Below are 22,521 nucleotides of genomic sequence, written 5' to 3' on the forward strand. Positions count from 1 at the left end.
CACTTTAAGCAATATTGCCAGATCGTTCTTATACAGGATCAGCTGTTTTTTGATTCTTTTTTATAAATTTTTTGTTTATTAATGGATGACATGCGCCGCCCAAGACCATCAACTGTACCCTTTTTTTTCACAAAGTCAAAGTTCTTTCAAAATTTGAGTATTCGCATGGTGTACTCGTAGCAAAATCAGAGTGTGAAAATGTCGTTGCAGGACAAGGTGAAAGAGTTCTATTCAAATGATATCGTGTACAGGTTCGACAAGCACAAGAAAATCATATTCGGGATGGTGGTAGATTCCTACGAGGCCTCAAGCGACGATATGGATGATTTGCACGCTTTACAAAAGGGCCAGATTAGAGTCTCATGGAGCAACAGCTCCAGGGACCAAGTTTGGCGCCAAAGCAAGGTCTGTACCTGCAGCTGCTGAGGCCTTTTTATAATTATGTAGGCTTTTAAAACCTGAAATACATAAGCAGTTAATTTTCAGTAATGCGAAGATATCAGTCAGAAGTGTGGGTAACCCCAATTCCCATTAATAGTTGACAACATTTCAGCAGTTAGCCTTATAGTCACCCCTGTTGTATTAGGGTTGCAATGTCTTGCATAGGGATTTTGAAGAACTCCATATGTGTCCCACATTTTCAGCTGCTAAATTAACAAATAATCTATTTCCTCGTTTACACATGGACAGTTTACTGGCAGAAAGTACTTGCTGCCAGTAAAGAGTCTATCTAACTTTTCACTGTATAAATATTTTTAATCTAATGTCAATAGAGGTATTTTGAAGTGTTAAAATTATAACAATGCATTTATTACATTGAAAAAACCCAATTCTAAATGCACCACTAATTTTGTTTCTTTTTTTTCAATATTTTCTAACTCCCAATTAATGGCAAGACTAGAACATTAAACAGAAATATTAATTTAGCACAAATATCCTGTGAGAGAATGCTAAAGTAAGCATACTGAAATCTCTGTGATATCTATTGTGATTTTTTAATTTAGTTGGCCAGATTTTTTATTTAAAATAGATTTTTCAATGTAATGTCTCAATTTTGAAGCATCATGTCAGTCACCACAGTTGACAACTGGTCTATAACTCACTCTCAATTTAGGTTCACTTGATGAATAGAAGTATAATCTCTGGCGACATTGTCCGAAGACTTGAAAAAGGCAAAGAGACACAAAGAGGCTATTGCAAAGAGACCAAGCAGAGTGTCACAGTTCAAATAGTTGGGACTGATAAGGTAATAATTTATTAACCCTTCCCAACTATCCATAAATAAAATGCATTCCAAAGGTAATAGAACATGTGGTCAGTGATAGACTTCACAATGTGAGACCTTTTGATGTCGATGATGCAGTCTGCTTGGAAAATAAATTTGGCCGAATTGAGGTAAAAGTTATGACAATACTGTAACTCGTCAATTTTATTGTTGATAATAGGCTGTAGATCAAATGATGTCAATGCATTCCATGGATGGGTCTGTGGTTGAAGTTTATACAAGTATTAACAGTGATATTGAGGATTATTGGCTAATGAAGAGGAATAGATTTCCTTTAGACATTTTTTATCCTGGGCAGGAAGTGGTAAGTTACCCTTTATTATATTAAAATTTATTTACATCAAGTTCTCTTTACTAAATAAAAATCATGTTCGTGACTGACATAAACACCCTGAAATTCCCCATTGGAAGGCAATATAGTGCAATTACTAAATATGTCTGCACATACATTAATCTACTATTTTTAATCCAATCAGATTTGCGTTCCTTCCAACCTCGAACAACCAAATTGGATAAAGAAAACCAAAACGATGAAGCGAAATATGCAACAGCGTCAAAGATTCACTATCCAACATGTTACTGAAGTTGTGCTTGATGTGGCCTTATACAGTCAGACCTCTGGCTATTCTTACATTGCCCAATTTATGGACGAAGATGTTAAAAAGTAAGACTCTAAAAAATCCTAGATAAATTAAATTTTCAATGTTGGTGGAAGATTGAAGGTGCTGGAACACCCAAGTGATACCTGTTTAGAACTAATGGATCGGAAACTATTGAAATTAAGCTCTCATGATCTACTTGTGAAGAAGAAAGAATGGGTTAGGAAGCTATCTCTCATATACCGACCGGAGGTGCCTAAAGTGCGACATATTGTCAATACCAATTCAAAAATGTAAGGCCTATGTGAGTTTTTTAAGCCCTATGTAATTTGATTTGATTTTGTAAAGCAATTCAAGAGTGCCCCGCATTCGCAGTTCGTCTTTATTATATCCCACCACTCCGACTAATTTGGAAACTGTCAATTCACCAAGTTTCCCTAATGTAGATGATAACGAGGATGATTGGTGGACGGAGGAAGGTGAAGAATCGGATGAAGATGCCAATGAAGGTAAGAAATCACTATCTCAGACTGTTATCATTATTACTACATATTGATTTTATGTCGCTTTTGTTGTAAATTTGTTTTTAAATGCTCTTCTTGTATAGGTACCGTCGAAATGAATTCTTCTCATAAGTGAAAATTTAACGGTAGTTGTCCAATCATTTTTCTACAAAATGCTTCACTGTAAATTACTTGTAATAAATAAAAAAGTAATAATTTTAGATGGAAGTGGTGCTTCGAGTCAATCCCCATCGCTAGCAGGAACAAAAAGCGTATCAAAGAAGAAACATTATCCGCCCATCCCTAGTGAACTTACCGCGGGCCATACCTTACCCGTTGAAGTAATTTAGCCAATATTCATATAAGTTTTTTACGTATTAATTTCGTACACATTAGGTGATTTGCGTGGAATCAAAAATTACAGTTGTATGGCAAGATGGCACTGAAGAAAAGGACATTCCATCCACCCATCTTTATTACTCCATATCTCTTGACGATCACGAGTTTTTCCCCGGCGAATGGGTGGTGAAAGATGTGGCCAATAGTGATATGGATACCAAGTCTAAATATGGGGTTGTGCAGAGAGTTTACTACATGGAGAGAACTGCGACTATTAAAGTGAGCATAAAAAAATTGTCAAAATGGAGTTTCATTTAAAGTTTTTCAGTGGTTTATCTACTCTGAGAAAGAAGACAAGCCCCAAGCGTTAGACGTGGAAGAATTGAGTGTCTATGATCTGAAGAAGCATTCCAAATTTGTTTTCAGACCTGGGAGCATAGTAAAGGCAAAGCCCACTCAAGAGGGAAAAATAGGGAAGGTTATTGATAGCTGTGTAGAGGTATGTAATGATGTATTTTCCTATGTCTCCTCCTATTCTATGCACTTTCTGAGGTTAAATTATTAATGTGTTATTATCTATAATAACCATATTATATAACGAATAATCCTACTAACAATCTATTTCTTCTTGGATAGGGATATGTGATAGTTCAGTGGTTAGAGAGCAAATTAGAAAATTGTTGGCCTCAGCACATAGAGTTACTTCCTGACACTGCAGAAATCGAATACTCAGACGGCGGTGAATCTGGAGATGAGGATGTAGTAAGTAATAATATCTTTAGTCCCTGAAGGGAAATGAGAATGTTTTTAAAAGGTCTCATGGGAAACTGAAAGTATTGAATCGTACGCCGGCGATATCACAGACGAAACAGTATTACAAAATATGGCGGCGCGATTGGATTTCGTCCGAGCCAGGATCGTGTACCTGAAAGAAGCCTTTAAAAATCATACTATCACCGAAAACTTTGCAGTAAGTCCGCGGCTCAATAATTTTTATCAAAATCGCGTTAATATTTCTTTCAGATACTCAAAGACTTACTCTTAGTTTACGAAAACTCTAGTTATTTAGATAAACTGTTGGGGACGTCTTTTTTCAGCTTGAAAAGCAAACATTTTCAGGTGAGACATATTTAAGTTAAAGACAAAATTATCATTTTTGCGATAATTGTTATATTAGGCTCTTTTGATGCAAGCAAAAGAGAAAGCAAAGGCTCAAAATATTGAACTGAAAGGAAGGTTGTTTTCAAACGAGTTTCGATTCATGACAACAAAGGTGAAAGTGGCCGAATCGGAGAATATTAAGAAGATGATTAAATTGGAGAACAAGATTAACGCGGAGATTGAAAAGAAGGAAGGAAATAAAGGCGGCACAGGTGAATTAATTAAAAACAAAACTGTCGCAACCATTAAAAAAACTTAATCCAATTTTTGAAGTTCCAAATTCTAAAAAACATGTGGTTTATACTAAATATTACAAAATCTTGACTGAAAAATGGCAATCAAAACAGCTGTTAAATTGTGTTTTTCAGTTAAAGTAATCCAATTATCAACAGCTCTGATTAAAAATGTTATTTATTTAAACGTTTGTGACTATCTGCAGCGCCAACAACCCCACTATCGCCAGATAGCTCAGATGTCCCTTACATATCTCAAGAAAACCTGTGTGTAGAGCTTCTTTCCACCCTTAAAGTAAGAATGGATCTCGCATATGCTGAAATTATTAGTCGCATAGGAGGTAGTCAAGCCCTTAGCATCCTTACAAAGGTCTTACTCTAATTTTCCCAACGTCTAAAACATTTTAATGTGTTTTGCCTTAGGCCACTGAAACTACAGCAACTCCAACCAGCTCCACTCCGCTACCTAGTTTCCCTACAACTCCTGAGGAATCATTTTCCGTTTTAAGTCCATTCAAACCTAAAAAATCCCTCTCATCAATAAAGGAAACACCGATTGCCACCCCGTCAGGAGGGGAGACCGAGTGGTATATAGTTGTTGAGGAAGCACCAGTTACTCACCACTATTTCACTAGTAAATTCGAGCCGACTGATCTACAAAAGTGATAATTATTTATTAAAATTAGTGTCTCAAATGCAGAGTTACTTGTTCATAGGTTCCTTAAAGTTGTAGTGAAAGAGTATAAGCTATTAAAAGAGTCGTTGCCTGCGGATGTTTGGGTGAGGTCCTTCAGCGATAGGGTGGATTTGATGAGTGTGATGATTCGGGGTCCTGCGAAAACGCCTTATGAAGATGGGTTGTTTATGTTCGATATTCAGTTGAGTCCGGATTATCCAAGATCACCGCCATTGGCCCACTATATTAGTTATAGTACAGAAAGGCTAAATCCAAACTTGTACGTTGAGGGTAAGTTGAAATTACTATTACGGTCATGATAAAAAAAATATTAAGAATTGTCTAAGTGGACAAGATAGTTCGCTTTATAAAATGGTGAAAGAGTGTTTCTAAGGATATTTTTATAGACAGATTCTTGGTATTTCTTTAGGATTATAATAATCATTTAATGATTTTATTTTCAATTGTGTTTGTTACGAAAAAAAAACAGTGAAAAATTACGAATTTTCAAAGGTAAAGTGTGCGTTTCGCTTCTTGGAACGTGGATGGGAAAAGGCACTGAAGTTTGGGGTCCGAATAGTACTTTGCTACAACTGATCGTCTCGATTCAAGGTCTGATTTTGGTTTCGGAGCCATATTATAATGAAGCCGGCTACGAAAAACAGACAGATACTCAACAGGTAAGTTAAGTATCATGTTTCTATTTTTACTGTCAAGTATTTAGGCATGTAACTTCACTTGAGGAGATATTATCTGTCTCGTTCAAAACATAAGGAAAACCTACAATTTTGAATGTCTACTACAAGCAATTTTTGCATTTTTTTTAGGGGTATGAAAACTCGAGGACATATAATGAATTGGTAATCTTGAAGTTGGTACAAAGCATGACGGAATTACTCCTAAATCCACCGAAAGTGTTTCGAAACGAAATTTTAAGTCATTTTGCTCAAAACAGCGAGAAGCTGTGTCAACGCTTAGAAGGTTTTTGCAACGAAACGGTACATAAAACTTTGAAAATACCTATATCCTTTTTTTACAGTCATTTTTCCTCAGCTTTGAGAAACTTTTGCCTGGCCGTAAAATCTGTCTAAATTTGTTAGACCGTGTTTATACAATGTTGGGAAGTATTTGCCTCAAAACTGTGGAAAAGCTCGTCTTAATTACTCTATAAAGTGTATTTAAAATGGCATTCAATTTCTTCAGTACGTTGTTAGCAATTCTTCTATAGACACTATAGAAATAACTAAAAAAAAACGTTTTAAATGCACTCTCTATATGAACCAATCCTAGAAGTAGCTTTATAACATTTTTAGGATCCTCTGAAACCAGAGTTTCCCCTGCTGCCTGTTAGCAAAGGCCTAAAACTTTCCCTTACCAGTTCATTAAGAAAGTTTAGGGAGGTCGTGGGAAGGAAAACTCAATATGAAAGTAACGTAGTTCAAAGCTAGAAAAACTCTTCGGCGTTGGTTAACCTATCAACAACGCTTAACATACAATTATTGGTAGGTGCTAACGTAAAATTGTGTTTGATCAAATACCTCGATTGTGATAGAAGAAAGTCGTAAGTGATACACTTATTAAAATTGTTCGTTTTTCTTATTAACAATCAGACACCTGCCAATTTAAAAATCACACACTCAAGTTTATTGTCATAGTGGTTTAGTTTAACTAGTTCATGGCTTTTTTTCCAGAATAAAAATTCATTTGTTAGGGTTGCGCACTTTATTTGTAGTTATTTATTTATTTATTTTCCATTATTAGTATTAATGAAGGAGCATTTGTTGGCTGAAAGTAGGTCTGTCGTGGTATTTTTCTACCTCTTTGGTGTGAATTGTTGAAAAAATTACGTCCTTTGAAAATTCTGAATGGTAATATATTGCCGAGATAGTGCTGTGGTATTACAATGTAATTTGAGACTTGATAAGTAATTCTCCAAGGCTGTTTCTACGTATTGAAAATCACTTTGCTACTATAATAGTTGTTAAGAAGTCTTAGAGATGTTGAATAAGACATTTATTTCGATGGTGTTTAGAGATTTCAAGCATACATTTCAAAGGAAAATAAGGGCCAATTTTATTTTTTCTTGATGTACTTAAAATTGCTCTCTGAAATTGTAAAATTTGTACAATGCAATTGTGCACGAGTTTCTTACAACACACAAAAGCAAATTTCGCTCTTCCTGAAGAATCATTACAATTTTAACAACGCTTGTTATGTAGGAGGTAGGGTTTTCTAGAAAATCTTCAATAAAAACTGTTATACTGTTCTTAAAAATTGAGTTTTATTTTTAATTGGTATGCGGAGATTGTTTAAATAATATGAAGGGGAATTAATTGAGGTAGGTGCGACATTATTTCCCTTGGAGTAAATCCAGTTTTTGAGTGTTTTATATAAGTGACTCATCTAGGGCGGATCCCAAGTAGGCAGGGCTGTTGAAAACGGAGTTGTTGCTCCAAAAAAGACGACCTTTTTTATTTGGACACCCATGATTTTAACCTTTAATGGGACCTTACATAGATGATCACATTTCTATGGGAATATCGTTTAACAATTCATTTAATAATACTAATTTTACTCGAAATAAATTGTCAGTTAAGAGATTTTTTTAGAAAAGATTGTTCTACTTATTAAAATTGCCCACCCTATATATTCCATCCTATTAAGCGAAAAGGGGAATACAATGAAGTGACACCCAACCATAAAAAATAAAAGTTTGTTTAGATTGCCAAATTGGTTTTTTAAACGTTTTAAAGTAGATACAAATACTGTCTTATCTCTCACTTTCCCACAAAAAAACTTTCTTTCTTAATTGATTTGTAGAGTCAAGATTTGTCTAAAGCATGGACAAACCGCCGTTTATCGCACGGCAGCCGCACTATTACAACATATTTTATTTCTTGATTATTATTAAATAGGCTGAACTGTGAGATTTGTGAAGGATTGTTTATTTATTCACCCATTGATACTAAACCACCGTTTTTTCCACAGACTGATTTTCGCAGTCGATGCACGACGAGCTCACTCGCAAAAACGTGCGAAATCCACACTTTTTACGTTTGAATATGCAGTTTAGACCGTGAAAAATTGATTTCAAGAGAACCTTTTTACTGGAGGATTCAAATTTAGTTTTTGCAAGGCTAAGAGTGTCCCTCAACCATCATGGGAAAATATCAAATTTAAATTAGAAATTGTAGGCTTAAATGTGTTTGTAATACCCAGTTGTCTTCTATTTCTTTACCACTTTTTGCTGTTAATGACTTTTAGTGAGTGCTTGATGAGCAAATTAAGTGTATCTACTTGCCCAACAACCTAATCACCACCTTAGCATAAGCTGTGGGAAAGAATGCCATAAAACTAACACCGACTAATTGTCCAATTTTCACGGATAGCGTTCTTCGAGTCAACAAACTTTAATTTGTACTTACCTAACTTTTATGTTGCCAAGTAAACAGGGATAGCTAATGGGGCGATGATAATTAATTTTTTCAGATTTCAAAATCGAGTTTCAATAATGCATTTAAGTCTTGCCCCTCTCACCGCCAAAACTGATGCAGATCTGCTAAACCGTGCAGAATGTTTCAGTGTAAAAAGCTACGAAAACGAGAAAAAAAACTTGAGTGTTATGTGCCTTTAATAAAATTCATGCTTCAGCTCTGGCTGGATATTTTAATGTTTAAGGTTTTGTCTAGTTTTTGTTGTAATAATTATATTTAATTTAATTGAAAGGAAGGCATTGAAGCAAATTTACAAGAATGTTTACACCAGTCAATAGCCGGGTTTAAATTGTCCATAGAGTTGCAGAGATTGGATTGATATGATATGATATGGTATATCGAAATATAGATGAAAAAGTGAAAAAAACATTTTTTAATTTATTTACTTGTTAAAGTATTGTTGTGTTTTTTAAATTAAATTTTTTAGAATAATTTTTTTCTATCGTAATTCTCTTTTTATTTGTTTATAGAAAACTAATATACTTTTCTCCAATTGAAAATTTTCTAAAAGTAAAAAATTTTTAAATTAATTAATAAAAAAATAATAATATCTTTAATAACTCTAAAGTCTTGCCTTCCACGCCAAATCAAACGATTCAGGATTATTTGTGTTGACTCCTTAAACCGATAAATTGTCGATGCGTTATTGCAATAATTGATTGATGATCAATTATTGCATCAATGATATTGAAAATCATCCAAATTGCTAATCCCCTTGCCATTAGGAGTAATACCCTTTTCAATTTCTAAAAGCCCCGTGATTTATGGGCAAACTGGCCAAATTTGTTTCCTAGACACTTACCACTCCTTAATACATTTTCTTAAAAGCTTTTCTTACTTATTGGAAATCACAAAATACGCCATTTACATATCAAGTGAGGAATATGAGGCTCTAGATCGCCTCTTTCATAGAATACATTTCAATAGAATTTTACATTTTTTTGCAGCATTGAGTGTGGTAATTTTTCTCCGCAGTAGGCGTGATGAAGACTGTCTTGAGAGTAAATGTAAAGAAACTAATTATATATCATAATCTAAAAATCGTAAACTATCAGGAACAACAGATCATGTATGCGGCTCGTGCTTTGCACACTCATGTGAGTATGAGGAGTGCAGTTTTCACACACTAATCATAGAATGATAATATTGTCTGCTTCCAGATTAAATTATTCAGTGAAAGAGGGTTATAATTACAATTTATTGTATTACAAAAACAATACAATTTGTTATTCCAATTTTTGCTTAGGCATCTCCAATTTTTAATAAGTGAAAGATAATAATAGTATCAATTGGGAAAAGTAATATTTTGTGTAATAAGTAGATTTGGGAAACAGATGCGGGTTTCTATTATTTGAGAAAAGATGATTTCCTGCTGTGTTTCATATAAGATTTTTTCTATTTTTTGTCTCGACTTACGTGTAACATAATCATACAGTATAACAATATGTTGTTTTACTTATCATATTTTCCCAACGGGTCTCATATAAGGCTTTTATATTAATTTAAATTGAATTCGACGTGACAACCATTTAGGAAAAGTAAAATTTTTCACAACTGACGATGCAATGTCAATTGTGAAAAGTAATACTTTTCGTAACTGGTGACGAAAAATAATAGTTTTTGTAATTGCTAATGAAAAGTAAGGCGTTTCGAAACTATAAGTAGTTTTGAAGGCGTCTTTTTAAATATAAAAACTAGAAAAATATATTTAACTTGTTGACGAATTAGAAGAGATGATTGAATAAGGCTCAATCAGTTAGTATTGATGATTGTTCTAATACAATAGAAAATATACTGTAAAAAGGTGGAATAGAAACATTCAATGCTTCATTAACAACCATTACTCAATAGGTTTAAATGCATGAAAACCAAGGAGAGTTTTTGCGTTTCAAGCAAGTAATGACAACTGAAATTTATCGTGAAAATTTCGCAAAAATGCGCGTAAATCAAATCAAGTGTAGTGAAGAAGAGGAAAAGATGTTTATATAATTTTGAGTAATAATTGAGAATCTTATATTACCATCAAAACATGATTCAAACTAGCCCTTATAGCCGATTTCCTTCCATAACTGGACATCTGGACCAATCTGAACTTGAACTAGCTGTATTTCATTTCTATATTTTTTCTATTTTTTGTATTTTTTGCCGTAAGAAATCTTTTTGGTATCGCGGATTTCTAATTGTTAAAGCCCAGTTCTAAAATTGCAATTTTGAATAGTCTATTTCCTTTGATTATTGGGACACCTCTTTAAGCATACCAAAAAGTTAACTAACAATGGACATTCAACTCATTTCTGGTTCTTTTAATTCAACAATTAAAAATATTTTTTGGGACCGCCACACAATGATACCGTTTAAAGAGAGCTATATGGGGTGTCTCAAAAAAGTACATTAGGATTCAAACTTTTTTTAATTTTAAATGGAACTTTCTGTATAATTTTACATTTTTGGTTTTGCCTTTAAATTCTAGGAACATGGTATGTAGCACGTCCTGGTTCAAACTTATTTTCAAACTGTTTTTTTTTTACTTTTTTCGGCCACCTCGTATGTTAAAATCATGTCCAGTCCATACCTTTGCCTTCATCTTATAAGTTTTGATTTTAACCCGCTCTTCTGCCTTTACGAGGTTTTGAAATAATTGCTGTCATATGAATCTAGGACATCCAGTATACTTTACGCACCGATATTTCCTAGCAGCCTGAAAACTCTCATTTTTGTTAGCCTGGGCAGTGAGGTAAGAAGTCGGGCTTGTTTGTTGTTGACCGTCGTCGTGGACACCGGATTACCTGTTTTGGTATTCAGGTGATGTGTGTTCCGTTGCGCCGCAGAGAATACCAGTAATACCACGTTTACGCGCCTGTTTTGTTATTGGAACCGGTCACTTGCAGGCTGGGACAAATTCAAAATATTTACGGGATTTGTGAAGGAACAAGATTGACGGTAAGTTCTGTTAAATTGAATGAAATAGTGAACAGAATCGCTATGCAGAAGAACTGAAAAGTAATTATAGGTGTGTAGAAGGTATTCGGGCAAAGGAGACACGTGAATAGCCACCATCATAGTTTAAAATACCTAAAAATTCGTATAAAGTGTTCTCATACGTCCTTCAGGGTTGAATTTATATAAATTAGGTAGATATGCAAGAATGTGACAATGACCCACCTACATACATATATTTAAATTTGATTGCTACGGCTCCATTTCAAAATTAATCATAAAATCTTCAGGTTCGTATCTCTTGGTTACAGCACATGTAACAAGGTAACTATGAAGAAAAATTTGTTGCAATTGCAAGATTTTGTCAAAAAAAGCTTTGGGTACTTTGTAGGGTACTGTCGACATAATGTTAATAGTGCATAAATGTGTGTACCAAGGCACCGGAGGAATTCCGGTAATTTGCTATTTAACAATAATTGAGAATGACGAACGTAAAAAGACTTTTAGTGACATTGACAAAAATGGGACGAAAACATGATCTCGCATACGAATAAAATAAAGTATTATGAACTCCGATTATAACGGACCCATTTGGGGTTTCCCCATTATTTTGGGGTGACACCGACTGTTGGTATTCCCTAGTGTGTGTCTCCGCAAATTTTCTGAGTTGGTTAAATAGATTTACGAAACTCAACTTACGGTATTTCAATATTTAGGAAAACCAGTGGCGTACTCGGTTTTTGAAAGTTTCTGCGAACTTTCCAATTTTAGTAAGAGAAATTCGAGGTGGATGTCAAGAAAATCTTGGATTCTGTTTTAACTTGTGATTCCTTTCTCGGTACGATCCAGATTTTCTTCATTTTGGCAGTTCTATAAAAGGGGATTCGTGAACCAAACATATGCGTGGCAATCAGTGATGTTCTGCATTTTTCGAAGCTTCTACGAATTATTTGTCGCAAAAGACAATTTTTCCCTTGAGCTTTTCACCTCTTTAACCTCTTTCGGTATAACCGTGACTCAATTCAAAATTAGTATTTATAAAATTTCTGTGGTCATATATCTCATTGGCGTACTTTATTTTTCTAAATTTCCTCGTAGATTTAAGATTTTGTACCATCTGAGGCGACTTTTTCTTTTTCATTTTTTTACTTCATTATGCACGACACTAGTTTTGCGAAACTTAAAATGATAAGATGATAAGAAGGAAGAATGTCCACAAATATCAGTGGCGCAGTTCGTTTTTTAGAACCTCTTCTAATTTTCATAATTTTAAGCGATAAGTTTTACAGCACTTTGCTATTTTATTTTTAATTCCCTTATTGGTCGATTCTTACTTGAAAATAGTTTTACAAGAAAATAGTCCTACTAGAAAATAATGAAACCTCCGTCTTTATTGTCTTACCTTAAAACCGACACTCTTATTTAAAATTCTATAGCCCAAACTTCCGCGTGGCCTTATTCTTTTCCAAATGTCAAATGTGTTTCCAATTCACCGACACCACATTTGCGTGTGAATCTGCCGAAAAATCAATTTCTCAAACATTTCAGCCCATGACCTTTACGTACTTAAGCATTTCACCCACCTACGCCACCGTGTCAATCAGGCTGCAATAGGAAACTTAGTAGGTCAAGCATGTCCACCTTACATCATTGATTAGCACAACAATTTATTTTTAAATCGCTTTTTCACTAATATTTGCTTACATAAAACACTTTCAATGTAACACAAAAAGTTCAACTTTCGCCGTCAAATTTGTATTATTATATGTGAAGATATCCTGGTTGGGAACCCCCGGAAGTCATTTGAGTCGCGCAGTAGTGCGGGAATTGCAAGCCCTTAAATAGTAGATCGGTCACACCCTTAAAAATGGTAAAATTAGGTTTATTCTAATGAATTTAGAGGTCTTACCTTGAGGTCATTCACGCAAACTGTGAGGGGCAGGAGTACGATGTAGAAGCCTGAGCATAACGAGGCGACAATGAAGGAGATGCAGATCAGGATTATTAGCCATAGCAAAGCCCTGAAGAAGTTTGCCATTGCTGTTTTGTTGCCTTATAAATTGGTGATTTATTATTTAGCAAAGTTCCATTAAAATTAGCTACAAATCATATAATAACTATACGACACGCATCATTTTCCTTTTGCGTCTCAATTGGATTGCGAGGTCTCATATTCATTGAATCTGTAGGTCATCAGTACATACAGCACAAACACGTAATTAATTCATAGATGTAATAAAGAGCCTGTTTTAAGCTCACCTGCAATGTTCCTTAATTGCTTATGAATTCCGATTCTTTAGTGGTGACATCATATCTTCACTGCATGCAATTTCCTTCTGTGCTGGTATAATGCTGCTGCTCAAAGTAGTTAATTAATGCCGACTAAATCTTTCAGAATAGTGGTTACATTCATACAATGTCATGTTTATCTATGTATATGAAACCATATTAACTTGTTTGCCTGGGAGTCGTTGATAATACAAAATGAAATTTAATCAGGCAGTTTCGTTGCCTCACACTGAAGCGTGGGTTTTTAACTAATTTGAAATGCTGTAAAAATCACCGATTCTTGAAATCCGAAGGGGTAAATGTGGCTTTTTGATTCAAGCTTGTGAAAGCGACGCCTAAATGATCTCGAAGATGTCGAAAACACAATTGAAAAAAGATAAAAGTACGTTCTGCACTCACCCCAAAGGTCCAAAAATTAATGAGAACTATTTTTTTAAAGCGAAATTCTAAGGTATCTCTTCTTAACCTAGAAAAACTCTTTCTATGAGAAAGTTAAAATAAGGCCAACCCCAAAATTTCGTGAAGTCGAGCGCATCATGGGCCTTCAACAGGCCCAAAGTTCCAACAAATACCTCTAAGAATTTCCAAACAAGTGACAGTGATGGACATATAGCCAGGCAGGACGGTACTGCTCCTGCGGCTAGCTGACCCTTAGATCCGACACTGACTTCGTTCTCTGTAATTTAAGAACCATGCTTTTGAAGCCAGTCAAGACACGGGCATAAAGATTTCAGTTTTTTTCACGTAAGAACTAGCCAACAAGTCAAAAATAAAAAAAAGAAATTATTGCCGCATTTTAGAAGTTTGCGACAGGCCAGTGATTTGGTGTACAGTGAGTGCAGGGCCGGCCTTAGCAAATCTGTAATTTTTTTTTAATTACCGCCCCCTGCCCCAAGAAAAATCGCCGAACAGGAAAGTCCGCCGCTCTATCCCCCTCCGGCAAGTGAGAACTGAGTGCTCTAATGCAGTAAAAGCAGTGGCGTACCGGGCGCATTGAGGTACCTAGTAATGCAGATTTTTTTTGCTACATTGTATTAATAAGTTCAATATTATCCTTGACATGAAGTTTCCACGAGGAATTGAACATAGAGTACCTCTTGAAGGGCACGATTACGCACCTGTTTAAGGAAAAACTTATAAATAGACATGATAGGAAAGAAGCTAATTAAACCAGAATGCTGGCCATCAACCTCGTAAATTTCCATTTCTGGTACTATCTCATGTCCTAAAATATACTGTGAGAATTCTAATATAATTAGTAGTTGGTAAGCCGCTACTAGTAGTAAATTTATAATAGAAAGTAATCTGGGGATAATCCGAAGCTTTTAGGTGAATATGGCGTCAAAACAATGCGCTATTTACTGAAACTCGTTTATTAGCAAATAGACGTATAATAAATTAAACTATTACCCACTTCACTCAAATATTAGGCAGTTAAAATAAAAATACAGTTAAAATTGAAAAATACATTAAATTAAAAACTCAACATGGTCGCAACACTACGTGATAAATATTCCCATGTATTTGTTCAACATTTTATCAGCTTATTTGCTTTCCATAAATATGGCACAAAGTACGAAATAAAGTATTTACTAGTTTAAGTTCCTTATAGCGGGAACAAATCTCAAGTATTGACACAGTAATGATATACTTTTAATGGTACTAAAATGAAGTCATTCAGTACTTTTAATCCTCTATAATCGATTCGATTCCAGGGAACAATTGTTGGAGAATTTTACGGAAATCTAATTTACGAAGTGCAAACTAAATAAACAGATAAAAGGAAAGTAGCGACATTTTAGTAATAAATATGCGAAAATAAAAATACATAAAGGTTAGAAATTATAAAAATTCGATCAGATCATTGAAAAAACCTCAAGTTAGCGTCAGAATTTCAGAGGCACGTATTAGATCAATTCATCTCTTATCTCTAAATAGCAAATCTCCTTATCAGCGCCCTAGATCTACGGCCCACCGCCTAATGGGAGGTTTTTTTTAATAATCACTCGCTACTTTTTATAACCGCAGTATTGTTTATTTTCGGGATATGTACTTAATATATCAAAAGAATTAAACCATTCTATTAACGCATGTGTTTTTGAAATTTGAAGATCGAGATCTCTTAATTAAATGTAATAGAAGCCTCATTAAACAAAGTAATTAATTGAAATATACAATGACTGCAAACAATCATCGGTTAGATACCCACAAAGAATTTAACATCATCACGCCATAGTACTTACACATGGTGTTCACCAATAATTTACTTAACTACATATCCTCTAAGTAAATTTATGAAATTGGACTACCGTCCATCATCTTTTGCGCGCAATAGTGCGGAAACTGGATTCCTTTTAGTAACAAGTCTGATATACCCTATAATAAAAAGAGAATCGATTTTATGAGGGATCATATGGTTTTGGTAAGGGAAGCTTACCGTTAAGGCTGATATGCAAACGCTGAGGGGGTGAATGAGGATGTAGAGACCAGCGCACACTCCAGCCACCCAAAAGCCGATGAAGATAAGGATTAGGAACCAGATTATTGAGTATACGATGTTTCCCATCTGGAAAGAAGAATAATGTTGTCTATGTAGTTTGAAGCGGATGATGAATTCACTTGAAGCTTGAATTTTATACAAATGCTCTTTACAGGGTATTTCAAATTCGACTTTCACCATTGGGACTTCGGAAACTAGAGGAGATACAAAGACGTTAAATAGGGGCAAAATTTCGTAATTTAGCGCTTGACCAGATGCCATTTTCAAAATTTGAATTTTCCGACTACTTCCAAAGATATTCGAAAAAAAACTAAAAATTGGAGATTTCGTTTTTATTTTTTTAGCGTTATTTGACAAGGAAGCCCAAAACTACAAACACATTTTCATTGCCATTTTCTCTCAGCTACACGATAACATTTTCAGATTTGTCATTCGACGTTTCGTCTTTCGGCTAACATCATCAACTTTATTTTTTCTTATAGGTGCCACATTGGATTTTTCGACAGAAAAATGGTCGGATGGCAAATTTGGAAATGTTATCGTGGAGATAAGCAAAAGTGGTAATGAAAATGGGTTTGTGGTTTTGAGCTTCCTTGTCAAATAACGTAAATAAAAATGAAATCTCCAATTAAAATTTTTTTTCGGATATTTTCAGTACTTGAAAAACTCAAATTTTGAAAACGGCATTTAGTCGAGCACTGAATTATGCAATTTTAACTTTCACTTAAACTTCTTCACATCTCCTATAGTTTCCGGGATCCCAATGGTGAGGGTCGAATTTGAAATGCCTTCTATAAATCTACCTTGAGCTTACAGTGCTGAATATATGAATGTAAAAATGTTTCCGTTTATTTTGATAAATCGAAAAAAACATGACAAAAATCAAAATTATTAATCAAATTATCCAAGACATAAAGCCCTATAAGCTATTATATGATCGGTATCTTTGCCCCTCTTATCGCTTATCGCTTCACCTCGTAATGGGCAATTTACTAGGCCCTTTTAGTGCAAATTCAAATCCATCAGTCATACCACTAAATAGCTCAATCATTACAAGCGCGACAGTAATTTATGCACTTGTTGAATCATCTTCAACTAATAATAATTGCAGATTACGCGAGCATGCTGATGAATAATGGCGTCATCATCATAATCAACAACATTCCATTAGTGTACACAATTTTTTCTAAAAAGGTAAGGAATCGGGTGCCATTTTCCCGTACTAGTGCGGGAAAGTATCACAAACGGTTACACAATGTGCCAGTAGAAAGATTAGTATTCCTAAATCTGGCGAAAAGCGTTTTCCACGCATTTGACTTATAACGACTTTATATGAAAAAGCCTATGAGAAAGCACTGCCATTTTCTCTCCGTATGTGACCGCAGAGGCCATATAGGAAGGAAAGAGTCGAATTCCGAACAGTTAATAGTAGGTACTAACCCACATACCGTACTACCCACCTTAGACGATCTAAAAATAAGGTTTACCTAAATATTAACAATAGATCATCTGATAAAGATAGTTAATCTGTCAATGATTAAATAGAAATTAAGGACAACAATTGTTAACAATAATATCAACAATAATATCACATATCTTGCTAGGTGGGTGCGATATTCTCGAAGAAACCAAGAAATTGGATCAACTTTACAATGGTTGCCTTGACATTAGAAATATAAAAACTAGTACATGCTTTGGGCAAACATTGCTTATCACACCCAACTTAACGCTGGTAGTATCAGTACCTAGATTGGTGTTAAGTTTATAGAAATTCTATGTGCTCTTCAAGTTTATTCTGATTTAAATATTTCCCGTACCAAGTTTCCCACCTGTTTAGCATTACTTATTTATTTCTATTCGTACTACCCTGGTACAATGTTAAACTATCACTCCCACATAAAACACTAATCTATTTAAAGACTATAGATATTAATAGAAGCAAATCCCTATTTAATCAAACTTAACCGACTTACCTTTAAACGGTATTCAAATCAAAAAGTCACTGATCAGAATCGACAGTTCTGAGTTGTACCGCACTATAGGAGTGTTAAAAGACGAGAAAAAAATCGAGTGAATCAACGACAAACGTAACACACAGTACCGGTTACAGTACTAGAAGTACGTAGCGTTGTTTACGGAGGTTGTCCCGCGTTTACAAAGGTAGACGAACTGAAAAACGCTCAGCCGGAGGAAGTCACTCAGCTCTGGTACTACCACGGTATCTGATTGATGAGTGCGTTTACTGCGGATACTTTGGGAGAAATGCGTTTGGGTGCGCTCGAAGAGAATTTTAGATTTGTATATATCGAGTGATACCGCAATTACTATCGGAACCGTGATTGACTTGTAATTTTAATTTTTCATGTATTAGGCCACTTAAGCGAAATTTTAAATATATGAAAAAGATGTAAGTAAAATGGCAAATTCGAAATCATCTTTGCCTTTATTGAATTTGAATAATTTGAGTAAGAAAATTTGTAGATTCACTCACTTTCACATGAAATGCACCACCCAGTAATAATAATAATTAAGTCTTGTAATTTTGGCAAAATAATGCTTCATAATAGAGTGACAAATGATCAGAGTTTCAGTAAAAAAGAAAGAACATTTATTAATAAAAAAATTAATAATGAGTAACGTCCAGCTGGACGATGTCGCTGAATCCCTTCTTCATACCACGAAGATGATATTCTTGCAATAGTAGAGTGGTTCCGATTCATTCTTCGGGTAATTTCAAGAAAAGGAAGTTCGCTCTCTATCAAAATCCGAAATGTGGAAAAAATTTCGACGCTGTGTCACTGGGGGCATTTTAAGATGTCTTGTTCACAGTTCAACAACAAAATAAACTGATATTTCCATGTGAATATTATTTTATTTATTAACAATTGAATAAAAAATCTAGAATTTCGATGACAAAAAAACTATTGGTATTTTTTCTTTTTTACTGAAATTCTAATCATTGGTTCTCTATTATGAAGTATTATTTTGCCAAAATTTCAAGACTTAATTATTATTATTACTGGGTGATTCATTTCATGTGAAAGTGAATTTATTTAAAAGGATGAAGATGCTCTCAAGATAGAGCAGTAGAACATTATATTTTGGAAATTTATGTATTTTCGTTTTTTTACTGCATTTGATGCTATATTCTTCACACAAGATCTTCAATGATTCGACTGTAAATTTATCTCCTTTTCTCGTCATTTATAGACAACAATTACCGAAAGTACAAACCCTGAAAATTGGAACTCGATTGAGGCTCTATGGATGGAGCTGCAGCTTCTTAATATTTCCAAACCTATTTGATCAACTGATGTAAATTCATATTTTTTAATTACTCGTGGAGATTAGTTTGGTGGTTTCCCAAATACTAAATTTTTAACGATTGCAGTTGTTGATGCTCTTTAGAGGAGCTGTACTGCTTCAAAAATTCCAAAAAGTGCAGACATTTATTCTTACCGCATTGGAAGCGACGTTTCCGACGCAAACTATTAACCAGTAAAATTGCTAATTTTTTTGGATCATTTATGAACAATTATTGATGGAAAAAATCCTAAAAATTCGATCGAAGTTGAGAATAAAAAATTCTAAAACTTATACATTCTAGTTTATTTAAGACGATTTAAATAAGTCCGAATTAACACGAACCACCGTTATTAACCTTATGGGGATTTTGGAAACCGGATTGAAGATAAGAGGTTTAATTAGGTTACTCAGGAAGTTAATTTTCATTCGGATAAATTAGTCAGTACATGTACAGAGAAAACCTAAAAATTCCAGATTTTTTCAGTAATCATATAAAGAGTAGGGACCGATACTAAGCAAATTAAGTTATTCAACCTAATTAAAATGATAATTATTCTCAACAATAAATCCTTATTCATTTCAGGCAAAAATGCGAAACTCAATATTCGCATTTCTCTTGTGGTCAGTAGCCATCCTTAGTGAAACCCTCGCCCAAATTAACGTGGGCAGCGGGGGGCAGTTTGGAAGTTTCTACCCCTCAGACAATGACCTCGAAGATTACTGCTACAGACAGGATGAGGAGCCTTACATTTATTTCAGCACCAAAACCTCGTATGATATACTAACCAAGAGGGGAAGACAACAGCATATTGTACCAGGTAATGTGCCATAAAGAAAATAAAATACGTGTCCTTGATTGTGGCCCATCTTAGGTTGCCAACCAGTGCAATTCTGGTCCATTAACCGACATGGCACGAGGCTCCCTAAAGCCACGAAGATACAGAAGCTAAAAAAGTTGCAGCAACTCAAAGACGAAATTGTGAGGAATTACGAGGAAAGAAAGTCCTTCCCGAATGAAGGAAAATTATGTTTTGATGACTATAATTTACTGAGGAGGTACTATTATTCAAACTTACAATAAGCTCAATTCTTTAGTGGATTTCTCAGGTGGAGATGGAATGATTCAGTCACAGAAGAAAGGGCAGCTTCGCTCACCCAGCAAGGCGTAGACGAGCTGAAGCTATTGGCTAGAAGATATAAGAGCAAGTTTCCTCAGATCTTCAATCAGCCCTACAACGACAAAACTTACTATGTAAGAGCATTTATTGCTAATTATGACAGTTCTAATCAAGTTTCACAGTTCCAATACACGCAAACTGATAGAACCCACGATAGCTACCAGGCCTACATTGAAGGCCTTTTCGACCAAGAGTACTATAAAGTGCACGCAAACACCTATGGCAACGACATGTTGCTGAAAGTAAGTTTTTCAAGCTCGAAGATTATTCTTAACGTGAATTCTGCAGGCCTACAGGAACTGCAAAGAGTGGCATGAAAAAGTAGATATTAACTCTAACACTGAACTGGAGTATCGGAATTTCGTGGAGTCTGAAGAGTACCAAAGGATGGCTCGACATGTTTTCAGGAGATTGGGATTTAGGCATGAGCTCAACACCTCTATCATTTCTGATATTTATGATATGTGTCGTTTCAATAAGGCTTGGTGAGTAAGCTCGGTATTGCCGTTCATAAGTCAGCGTTCAGATCAAGTAAGTTGTGGCAATTCGATATCGCGAAAATGGTTATACTTACGCATGTACTGAATGAAATACGGAGTATTTCATTATAAATAATAGTCTTTACCGTGTCTCCCTGATTGATCCTTAAAATATCCTTTTATTTCTAGGCAGCTGGACCAGCCTTCCCCATGGTGTGTAGCCTTCACCAAAGAGCATTTGAAGATCTTGGAATACGCAGAAGACCTGAAAGAGTACTACAACACTGGATATGGCAATGATCTGGCTCCGAATATCGGATGCGCCCCGGTTCAGGACATGTATAGAAAATTCGAGAAGACAGTTCAAGGTTTAATTGAGAAAATACTGGAATCTTTAAGCTGACGACACGCATTTGATAGGCTACCCCGATGGCAACAAAGTAACAGCCCTCTTCACTCACGCAGCCACTATGCAGGCCGTTTACACCACCCTAGGAATTGCCAAAGACCATGAATTGTTGAAAGCTGACAACTACAAAAGGCAGCAAAAGAGGTTGTGGAGGACCTCGTTTATCAACCCATTTGCCTCAAATTTGGTGATAGTTTTATACCAGTAAGTTGGTTCCTATCTCTATCAAGGGTTGATCTATTTGACTTCCTTTTAGGTGCCAGAGCAGCAATAAGCCTGGAAATTCATATAAAGTTATGTTTTTCCTGAACGAGGTACCCATAGAGGAGTTCTTGGGGTGCTCGGTGGGGTTGTGCGATTGGGAAACCGTGGAAAATAATTTTTTACATTTGGTGGAGAATTGCAATTCTCAGGCCTTTTGTGACGGGCAAGGTTCAGGGATGAGGGCTGGCTTCGGTTTAGGATTGTTGGTACTGTCGGCGTTGCTGCAGAGGATTTGTTGAGATTGAGGTGGGAGCGGAGAAATTAATTTCCAAAGGGAAATTTCCAATGCAATTTCCAAAGAAATGTTTTTAGCGAGATGAAGCATTAAGTGGGGAGCCTAAATATTGTGTTTTTGAGCAGTATTACTGATTATTTCGGTTCAAAAGATTTATGTAATTTTAGAACGTAAAACTTACGTTTCTGAGAGAAATTAGTAGGTATCTCATTGGTACCTTATAGGTACTTGACTTTGTGATTTCTATAGCTAGTAATGTTACGTTTGATCTTTTTGTAGGTATTATGTTGTTTTAATTTTATTCATACGATTATAGTCTGTAACCACTATGGTAATTCCCCGCGCACTTACAATATTTTTAGATTTATTTTTCACTAAACACACCGGAGATTCACCTAAGATCTTGTATTCAATTGTATTTTTCGTAGATTTTAGACGCGAATTCGCAGGAATTTAAAAAAAAATGAGAAGAAAAACACACTCGTGTGTAATATGATTAAGTTCGAACTAACTCGTACAATCATAAGCGGTTACCTATTTCAGAGTTTTTATTTATTTTGAGCCATACAGTAAAAATTTGTATTAATTCATGAAGTATATTGCTTTTTTGCAACCTAAGTGTCGCAGTTACTTT

General features: G+C 35.0%; 2 protein-coding genes and 1 long non-coding RNA gene across 3 annotated transcripts; 2 read left to right on the forward strand and 1 right to left on the reverse strand.

Annotated features, from left to right (window-relative positions):
* Nucleotides 1-37: 37 nt before the first annotated feature.
* Nucleotides 38-7,070, forward strand: LOC136411482 ((E3-independent) E2 ubiquitin-conjugating enzyme UBE2O). Its single transcript, XM_066394068.1, has 20 exons — nucleotides 38-405; nucleotides 1,115-1,246; nucleotides 1,300-1,395; nucleotides 1,446-1,589; nucleotides 1,762-1,949; nucleotides 2,001-2,177; nucleotides 2,233-2,393; nucleotides 2,610-2,728; nucleotides 2,784-3,005; nucleotides 3,055-3,225; nucleotides 3,363-3,488; nucleotides 3,541-3,696; nucleotides 3,750-3,845; nucleotides 3,904-4,099; nucleotides 4,327-4,490; nucleotides 4,544-4,782; nucleotides 4,837-5,087; nucleotides 5,310-5,476; nucleotides 5,624-5,794; nucleotides 6,110-7,070. The coding sequence occupies exons 1-20, from the start codon at nucleotides 199-201 to the stop codon at nucleotides 6,242-6,244; spliced, it is 3,318 nt and encodes a 1,105-aa protein (XP_066250165.1). The 5' UTR covers nucleotides 38-198; the 3' UTR covers nucleotides 6,245-7,070.
* Nucleotides 7,071-11,028: 3,958 nt separating this feature from the next.
* Mipp1 (Multiple inositol polyphosphate phosphatase 1) lies at nucleotides 11,029-21,932 on the forward strand. Its single transcript, XM_066394108.1, has 9 exons — nucleotides 11,029-11,230; nucleotides 19,906-20,140; nucleotides 20,195-20,378; nucleotides 20,430-20,574; nucleotides 20,623-20,742; nucleotides 20,789-20,985; nucleotides 21,169-21,347; nucleotides 21,400-21,592; nucleotides 21,645-21,932. Exons 2-9 carry the CDS (start codon nucleotides 19,912-19,914, stop codon nucleotides 21,889-21,891), a joined length of 1,494 nt encoding a protein of 497 aa, XP_066250205.1. The 5' UTR covers nucleotides 11,029-11,230; nucleotides 19,906-19,911; the 3' UTR covers nucleotides 21,892-21,932.
* On the reverse strand, nucleotides 12,875-13,622 carry LOC136411518 (uncharacterized). The gene is made up of 3 exons (XR_010752332.1): nucleotides 13,487-13,622; nucleotides 13,137-13,279; nucleotides 12,875-13,087 (listed from the first exon to the last, which is right to left on the reverse strand). It is a non-coding gene; the product is annotated as an uncharacterized lncRNA (long non-coding RNA).
* Nucleotides 21,933-22,521: the final 589 nt, after the last annotated feature.

Source organism: Euwallacea similis, chromosome 1 (assembly GCF_039881205.1).
Source record: "Euwallacea similis isolate ESF13 chromosome 1, ESF131.1, whole genome shotgun sequence".
Lineage (NCBI taxonomy): Eukaryota > Metazoa > Arthropoda > Insecta > Coleoptera > Curculionidae > Euwallacea > Euwallacea similis.